The 9,854-nt window shown below is 34.9% G+C and overlaps 1 protein-coding gene across 1 annotated transcript; it reads left to right on the top strand.

The window, feature by feature from the left end:
- The first annotated feature begins 333 nt into the window (after positions 1–333).
- On the top strand, positions 334–5,545 carry LOC134805922 (uncharacterized). Its single transcript, XM_063779112.1, has 3 exons — positions 334–619; positions 4,359–5,304; positions 5,538–5,545. Exons 2-3 carry the CDS (start codon positions 4,362–4,364, stop codon positions 5,543–5,545), a joined length of 951 nt encoding a protein of 316 aa, XP_063635182.1. The 5' UTR covers positions 334–619; positions 4,359–4,361.
- Positions 5,546–9,854: the final 4,309 nt, after the last annotated feature.

Here is a 9,854-nt window from a genome sequence, read left to right as displayed (position 1 = left end):
TTAAAACTATCTTTCGAAGCAGAAGCACTCTGGGTTTGTCAATAGTATTTTATACAATCGTGATCTAATGACAGCTTTTTCAACCGAGTACCGCGTTTAGGTCACAAAGCTTATTTAATTTTACTTAGGTACCTATTCTAATCAAATTTAATGATAAGGGAAACGTAAAAAATATAATTTAATTAAATAGGTACTTATACATAACGATATGACACCACTTGACATATAGTATGTCAACTTTTTATACTTGCATACATACATACATACTTAAATAAATACGTACGTACATATAGGCTTCATTATAATATTTTTATTTATATTATAGGATAGTGTCATGATTTGATTGATAATATTTATTGAAATTAATTAAAACATGGTGATTACTGATAGGTTTTAGGGTAAATGTTAATTATTGTATGGCAATACTATAAAAAACTGGATTGACGTGGAAGGGGTAAGCGGAACCTGGAACGGAGAATAGCTGGGAGCTCACTTTTGATCGAGACGAGCTGATGGAAGGACATCGGAGGCAACTGAGGGTCAACCTGCCACTAGAAGTTATAATATCTCAGAAGTGCTCAGATCTTCACGCTCATGACCGTCGGTCTACAAATTCAAAGTAAGTGTTTCTACTTTCTATTCTTTGGGATTTCACCCTGTGTTTAAATTTAACTTTCAAATTTAGTGATTTGATGAGTTAATTAAATTGTTAGTCATTTTCCGTAGTAATTCTTATATTTCAAGTTATTGCAATGATAAGAACGTGTAACGGAAAGTAGCATTCAAAAAGTAAATCCATGAGCACTCAATTGTTCTACTCTCAACTACCCACCCGATATTCTTTTGATAACCGTGTGGCAGTTACTTTTCATTGTACTTGTAATAGTTGTAATACGTTTAAATTGTACAACAATTGATTAGCATATTATAAAAAAATATGAGGGTAGCTAATACTTAACATTACAGTGGTCTTGTATGTAATGAGTAATTAAACATCTTTATTACGATTAGTTTAGTATCATGACTAGGGTGATTCACTATTGTATGGAGAAAAAAAAGTTGTAATATTTTTCCTGACTTTGCTCACCAATGGAGTCTCCCCACACTAAAAACTATCTATTTCAATTTTCAAAAGAATCGAATAACGTTTAGAGGTTGCACAAGTTGAAAAGGTAGAGTGAGAACCCCATACATTGCGTGAAAATGAACTATGTTCTAAAATGACAAAATATAATGAACTGATACTAAAATCGAATGAGAAAACTGAATTTTGCGTCTAAAACACGATAAAAGCACTTTTCCTTTGGAAACAGGTGGAAAAACTGAAAAATCTTAATTAGAACATTTATCTAGTAACCAAAATCCAAGTTTACTACTAATTTTAAAATTTATTTATATGTAGAAGGTTCAGTATCACACTACTCTCCGCTTTGATGGTAGCCGCTTAAACCATTTTCTACCCTCCGATGTAGAGTCGTTGGTTATTTGAAAAATCTTTGTTGATGTTGTGCAACCTCTAAATGTTGACCGATTTTAATTTTTTTTAACGTATAATATTTTTTTATCAGTTAGAACAAGAATTCGAGCAAAGTCAGATGAAAATCGAAAATTCGGAAAAATGAAACACCCTAATCATGACCGTTATTTTATTTAGGTCAACTGTTTTCTTATATATTTATTTTATTCGTTCGAAATATGAACGGTTAGTAATTGTTTCGGTGTTGTTATTAATTGTGTCAGGCTCTAAATGCCTAAGCCGCTGAGATAATAATTGCATGCAAGTAATAACCAATGGCACAGCGCGGTTGGCAATGAATATGAATGTGTAGGTAGACGAATGTAATATTTTTTATAACAAGGGTTATTTTAACTACTATATCTTGTACTTTTATCACTTTATTGGTATTACTTAGTCTAGAAGTAGATATTTGTGTTCATTTTCAACATTTCGCATCCATGTAATAAATAGGATGTTTCCACATAAATTAATTAAGCTTTAATACAATAAACTCAATCAGATTATTGTAGTGAATACTGAGACAACGACGTGTACAATATGCATAAAAATGTTTAAAAAAAAACCGATGAAAAGGTAGCATTTTATCCACAAGAATGGTAAAGTATTTTTTTTTTGTAAATATTTGGTTATTTTGTGCCATGATTTCGTATGATGTCTATAATAACGATTCCTTACCATGTTAAATATGATCTTTAAAAAAAAAAGTACCTATATCTTCAGATCCACGTTCAGTTGGATTTGATTTGTAATGTCGTATAATTAGTATCCTCACGTTGGTATAGTGAAAAAGTTTGTATTTCATTTGGGTGCTAGGTTTGTTACATTCATGTGCTTCGCAATGCTCAGGATTCGACTTTTTGAATCACTGGCTACGCTCGTGGTTTAATTTGGAGTATTTCGTTTGCTGGGGTATCAATTTTAGCACGATGACGTAAAACAACAGTTCTGTTGCCTTGTAAAACAAATAACTAATAAAATTATAAATACACCTAGGTACATATTAAGTTTTGGTGCATATTGTTTTACTTAAGCCAGTCATAGAATAAATAATACTTAGGTGATGTTACATAATATAACGTTGAGGTAAGATTTATTTACTTACAAACTATTTTACAAGATTGGTAATTGTAAAGTTTTTAGTAAACTGAACTTGGAACTGAAGATTTCCAACAAATTATATACCTCTTCTTCACTGTGAATATATTTTTATTAATATGGTTATTACATATGGGTGTCATTTGTATGATGCGTTGGCGTCGTTTGTGTGACATGGAGGTGTCATTTGTGTGACATGGGTTTGTCATTTGTGTGATGCGTTGGCGTCATTTGTATGACGTGCTGGCCTTTGTGTGACGTGGAGGCGTCATTTATGTGACGTGGAGGCGTCATTTGTGTGACATGGAGGTGTCGTTTGCATGACATGGAATTGTCATTTGTGTGGCGCAGAGGCGCGATTTGTGTGGCGCAGAGGCGCGATTTGTGTGACGTAGATACTTCTGGTATGGCATGGTTATACTTCCTTGAAGTTGGATTTAGTATGACGTGGAGGCGTCATTAGTATTATGTACATGGAAGTGTTATCTGTATGGCGTGGTGGCGTCATTTTTGTTTATGATGTTGGACTGGGTAATGTCAGTTGAGTGAGCATGCAACATAGAAGTTGAATTTGGAATGACGTGGATACGTCACTATGACCGAGCGTGTGTCATGTTACATGTTAAGTTTGGTAAAATGTTAAAGAGGGTCATTTGAATGACATGAGTAAGCGTCGTTAAGACTGGCTTTTGTGTGATGCTCGTGTATAGGTATTTCAAAGTAATTAAGTTATATACTTACCTATTTGTTTTGTCTTTCTGGTCAAATCAAGTCCTCGTTGAGTTTGATAATCTTATGTATCTAAATTGACTAAGCTTAAAATATTAATAAATATAATAATATATTTTATGATTGAAGTTGAGTGGAACATGCTTATTAATAAACATCAATACTTACATGTTACAAATTTATATATTACAAAGTATAAGCATAGTCAAATTTGAAATAAGAACATTTAATTACATTTGTGTAAAGTATTGAGTGCCGTTCGCATTAGCAAAACATTGCATCTGGGTGTTACTGCCAAATGGTGTTTGAGCTACTAAAAAAATAAATAATAAAATAGGTATATATATAAACATTAATAAAATTGATATAATAAAGACTAAAAAGAAAAGTACAAGTTCACGATTAGAAATTACTTTTACTAATTGTAAGTAGTATAATATCAATATCATATAATATCATCCAAGGGATTTCGTACAGTTGGCTGGTTAACTGACCTGTATGGATATGATGGTCGTTATCTACGTGACAGCGTGATAAAACGGTACGCGCCACTTTCAATCGCGCTTTGTTCAAAAGTGACGGATATTTAGTCCCGTGGATAAAGCCACCCATATTAGGCCTGCCGAATTAACGAAGATGAAACATTGTTTTTTAAAGTAATAAAATTAACATATTGCAACATTGTTGTCAATCTAGTTTTGAAACTAAATAACTTATACAGTTTAGTGTTTAATACAAAGTAATTTCTATAAACAATACCTACTTAAGAAATAAAACTTGCAAGTTACATCGATGTAAAGAAAACTAGAACCAATTATGAAGCCTGTATTTATTAAGTATTTACTTACGCTTTTCATTGTTGCAAATGTTCATTTTATGCATTAAGTATTCCATATTAATAAAAAAAAAAATACTACACAATACATAATATTAAATATATTGCAAAGAATAGGAACATTTATCTGGTTACGGATCTAATGAACATTTAACTCATATAGTACTTAACTTGTTTTAGGACATGACGGATAGTAATGAAGCTGGGCCGAGTGGTCTGCAGTTAGCAGTAGGAAGGAAGAGGATCTTAAATATATCATCTTCGTCAGATGAAGATGAACCACCCATTATACGTAGACGCATACAGAGTGATATAATAGAATCTAGTGGCAGCAGCGTTACAACTACGAGTCGAGCCATGATTGACGCTACAGATTTTATTAATGCGCTAACAGGACGTAGTAAGCCAATTTTTAGTATGCAACAGATGTTGAATGCTATACCTGAGTTTGATCCCGACAGTCGCGCACAAAATATAGATATTTGGTTGCGAAAAGTAAACGAGTGCGCTTTGATTTATGAGTGGACTGATCGCCAGACATCACACTGTGCCACCCAAAGATTAAGAGGCACCGCCAAGAGTTGGTACAACTCCCAACCCAGTTTAGATTTCTCTTGCATAGAATGGCAACAAAAACTTAGGCGTGCATTTCCCGTTGATGATAATTTCGCTCTGTTGCTCGAGGAGATGTTTGGTAGAAAGACAGACCCAGAAGAAAGTTTGCGGTCGTATTTTTACGACAAACTTATGCTATTGAATCGGTGTGGAATAACAGGAAAGAAAGCTGTCGATTGTCTAATCCATGGAATAACTAATACTTCTCTGAGAAATAGTGCCACAGCTTTGAAGTGTCAAGAGCCAGAAGATCTTTTACACTACTTTGTACTACAGCAGCCTCAAGGTGTATTAATATCACAAACACAAAGGAAGAGAGGATATACTACTAGATTTGAAAACTCTATCTCACAGAAGAAAGCTAAATGCTACTATTGTGGTATCGAAGGACATATGGCGAATAAATGTTTCAAGAGGAATAAGAAGCCATCAACGGATATAAAAAAGGTGTGTTTCAACTGTAACGAAGAAGGGCATCTAGTTGCTAACTGCCCGAAAGCCGCGAATAAATGTAAAATTTGCTCGAAATTGGGACACACTGAAGAAAACTGTTATCGAAATCGTTCTGCGTCCAAAAATGATAACGTTAGAACAGAAAGAGTTCTAAACGTCTCAAGTGATCGTGAGAGAAATAATGATAAATTTGTAAAACAATGCGATATTGATAATAAATCGTTTAAATCATATATTGACTTTGGTAGTGATTGCTCATTAATACAGTGTAAAATTGCTGAATCGTTACAGCTAAATAAGTCCTATCTTGATTTGCCGGTTACGGCTCGTTTGTGGTGCGCGTGCCGCGGCCGCTGCTGGAAGCCATCGCGAGCACGGACTTCTGGCCGAAGGGTGTGATATTTCGGCGGTTCCGTGGGAATCTGCCGAATCCTACACCAGAGCAAGTGACGCCGCAACAGAAAACTGCGTCACGAAAATGATTTTTTAGTATTTAAGTTTTTTATTATTGTATATATATGTTAGTTTGTAAGGTATGTATCTATGGGCCTTAGTAGCCTGAAAATAAATGCTTTGATTGATTGATTGATTGATTGATAAAGGGTTTTGGAAACGGTCGTGTTTTACCGCTGTTTAAATCTGAGGTTACGATTTCTATTGATGACGTTGATGCACGTATCGACGTTTATGCTGTATACGACGACCTTTTACAACACCCTTTACTCATTGGTCAGAATTTTACAGAGCTTCCCAATGTTACAGTATTGAAAGACTGCAAAAAGCTGATGTTTTATAACTCACCTTTACTTGAAATAAATACACCACAACTTAAGTTGGCTCTCTCCGAGGAAGTTGTGTTGACAGGTTCTCACTTGGTACCCGTAGTTAGTAGTCAAGACTATACTGGTGATATATATGTTGAGGGTCAGAATAGAAACGAACCCGGAAAGGAGTATTATGTGCATCAAGGCGCGTATAATGTTGTAAATGGTAAGGGTAACATATTGGTGTCACGTAGGTCCAAAGAACCCTTTGGTCTTAGGCAAAATACTATATTATCTAGGGCTACAATTTTTACAGAAACTAACGAAATAAATGTTAGACGTATAAATGAAAATAAAACGTTGCCTCCAATCAAAATCGAGGATATTAAAGTAGGAACAGATTTAAGTCCTGATGTGTTAGAGAAGCTGCACATTTTGCTCAAAAAATATCGCGATTGCTTTGCAATGTCCTTGGATGAAATTGGTTGTGTTTCACAAGAATTTCAAATGAACATTAAATTAACTGATGATAAACCTGTTGTATACAGACCATATCGCTTGTCACATTCAGAAAGGGCCAAAGTTAGAGAAATGATTAATGAACTTAAGGATAATGACATTATACGCGATTCTAACTCTGATTATGCTAGTCCTATTTTAATGGTTAAAAAGAAGACTGGCGAACAAAGGCTATGTGTCGACTTTCGAGCACTGAACAGTAAAACTGTTAAAGATAGGTACCCTTTACCCTTAATAGAAGATCAAATTGCTAATTTGAGTGGTAATACGTATTTTACTACGCTTGATATGGCGTCAGGTTATTATCAAGTGCCTCTTTCAGAAGAAACTAAACACCTGACTGGATTTGTCACCCCGGACGGCCATTATGAATTTAACAGAATGCCGTTCGGGTTGGCAAATGCGCCAGCCGTTTTCCAAAGAGTCATTAATAAAATCTTAGGCTCCAAGAGGTTTGAGACAATTTTGGCTTACATGGATGATTTGCTAATACCAACTACGTCAGTAGATGAGGGATTTACAAAATTAGAAGAAGTTCTAAAATTAATCCGTGAACATGGTTTGACGTTGAAATTATCGAAGTGTTGTTTTTTTGCAACATCCATAGATTATTTAGGATATGAAGTGTCTGCAAATGGTATACAACCCAGCGAAAGAAAGACAATTGCTATTAAAGAATTTCCCGTACCCAAAACTGTACACGAAACCAGACAATTTTTAGGACTGGCAAGTTACTTTAGGAAGTTCGTTAAAGGTTTTGGTGAAATAGCTCGACCTTTAACGAACTTGCTAAAAAAGAATACTGAATGGCGATGGACTTCTGCTGAAGATAAAGCGTTCTGTAATCTAAAAGAAGTGTTATGTGCACGACCAGTGCTAGCTTTATACAATCCAAATTTAGAAACAGAGCTTCACACAGATGCTAGTTCCTTAGGCATCGGTGGCATTCTCATGCAATGGCAAAATAATCCCAGAGTACTTAAACCAGTGGCGTATTTCAGCCGACAAACATCGCCGGAAGAAAGATATTATCACTCTTACGAATTAGAGACGTTAGCTGTCGTGGGATCTTTAAACAAATTTAGACCATATTTATTGGGGACGAAATTTAAAATCTTCACTGATTGCAAAGCTTTACGTCTTACTTTTGCAAAAAAAGATCTTATGCCAAAAATTGCCCGCTGGCTTTTACAAATTGAAGAATATGATTGTGAAATGGAGTATCGACCTGGGCAGCGAATGGTCCACGTCGATGCTTTAAGTCGCAATCCAGTTGAGGAGCATAATGATGACTGCACTGCTGAAAATGTTATCCCAGTTTTGCATATTGAGCAAGATGATTGGCTTTTAACCCTTCAACTGGGAGACCCAGAAATAAATAGAATATCTAAACTTTTAAAGCCAAGCATCGAGCACGACTTTGACGACATTAAAAAGAACTATGTCTTTAAAAATAACAAATTATATAGGAAAATAAATGATACTGAAATACGTTTAGTTATACCAAAAGGGGCCAGGTGGCAAGTTTGCCGCTTTAATCATGACGATATAGGACATTTCGGAGTTAATAAAACTATAGAGCGCATTCAAAGCCAGTATTGGTTTCCGAAAATGACAAAATTTATAAAAAAATATGTAAGCTCTTGTTTGGAATGCGCATACAACAAAAATAATATACAGACAAAGCAGGGACATATTTATCCAATAGAAAAAACTAGTCAACCGTTTGAAACCATTCACATCGATCACTTGGGACCATTCGTCAAAAGCAAACGCGGAAACGCTTATATTTTAACAATCGTTGATGGGTTTTCAAAATACGTTTTTGTTAAACCAGTTAAAGATACGAAGACTGAAACTGTCATCAGGATACTTCAAAACATATTTCAAGATTTTGTAGCACCACAACGGATTATAAGTGATAGGGGTACCGCATTTACTTCAAAAAAATTTAAGCAGTTCTGTACTGACTTAAAGATAAAGCACATTCTTAATTCAGTCGCATGTCCACGAGCCAATGGACAGGTGGAGCGGTTTAATCAAACTGTTCTTAGAGCCTTAGCTACACAAAGCTCCAAATATGACGAAAGAGATTGGGATCTATCAGTTTCTAAAATACAGTTTGGAATTAATACAACGGTCAACACTACGACAAAAAAGACGCCTTCAGAATTAGTTTTTGGTACTCGACTTTTAGGGGAATCGGATGTAGTTCTGAAAGAAGCATTGAAAGAAACAGCTGATAGCACCCCAAATATTGATGATATCCGGGCCCAAGCTTTAGATAACATTAAATCAAATCAGAGTAAAATGCAAACTCGTCATAACTCGAAAGTAAAACCCGCAAGACTGTACAAACTAAACGATTTAGTTAAAATTACTAAAATATCATTTAACGAAAATATAGGTAAAAGCAAAAAATTACTTCCTAAGTTTATAGGTCCTTATAGAGTAACAAAAATAATGGGAAATGACAGATATCAAATATCTAATATTTCTGGACTAAGCAAGACGAACAAATATTGCACAGTTGTGGCTGCAGCAAAAGTAAGACGGTTCGATTGACGTAAGAATTATCAAAAACGGTTCACGCGTTTGGTCTCTGGAGTGCCACATAGGAACAAACATACATACATACATACATACATACATATATAGGCTGATAAACACATTACCCTCCTTTGCGTCGCGCAGTCGGGTACAATATATAAAGTAGGTATACACTTTTGCAGCATAATCCATCATCAGACTAAACCTTGATAAAAATGTTTATTTTTTATAAATCTTACGGGGTTAGTAAATTTAGCGAAGAGGACAAATCGCCACATTGAACTATGCATCGTTAATAAAGAGTTCCGTTCTGGTCTCCATCAGCAGTTCCACTTTATCAAATGGCACTTTTCACTTGTAAATGCTTAGTTTGTTGATGAAAGTACAAAAATTGCTGTATGTAGGTAGGCTTATAAGATTTGAGGAGCTCCCTGTGGACAAATCGCCAAAGTGAATTATGCATCGTTAAAAAGTTCCGTTTTGATCATCATCAGCAGTTCCATTTCATTAAATGTCACTTTTTCTGAACGTAAATACTTGCTTTATTGACGAAAATATAAAAATCGCTATATATATTCCTATAAGATTCGAGGAGTTCCCTGGATTCCTCATTTTGACTAATAGTACTAGCGGTTGACCAAAATCAGCTGCAAATGGTGTTAAAGGTATGAAAATCGGCACGATTAATCTTTAGGCCATTTGAATCAATTTGTACGGCTACGGGTGTAGCACCAAAAAAAAAAAAACGGAAAGGAGTTATGACGTCATTTTTTTT

The sequence above is a fragment of the Cydia splendana genome, unplaced genomic scaffold (assembly GCF_910591565.1).
Source record: "Cydia splendana unplaced genomic scaffold, ilCydSple1.2 scaffold_81_ctg1, whole genome shotgun sequence".
In the NCBI taxonomy this organism is placed as follows: domain Eukaryota; kingdom Metazoa; phylum Arthropoda; class Insecta; order Lepidoptera; family Tortricidae; genus Cydia; species Cydia splendana.
The sequence above is the reverse complement of the archived record's forward strand: the minus strand, read 5'-3'. Positions and strand labels throughout refer to the sequence as shown.

What these genes read in the sequence shown, in the direction of transcription:
- LOC134805922 (XM_063779112.1), top strand. Translation starts at nt 4,362, where the DNA reads ATGACGGATAGTAATGAAGCTGGGCCGAGTGGTCTGCAGTTAGCAGTA.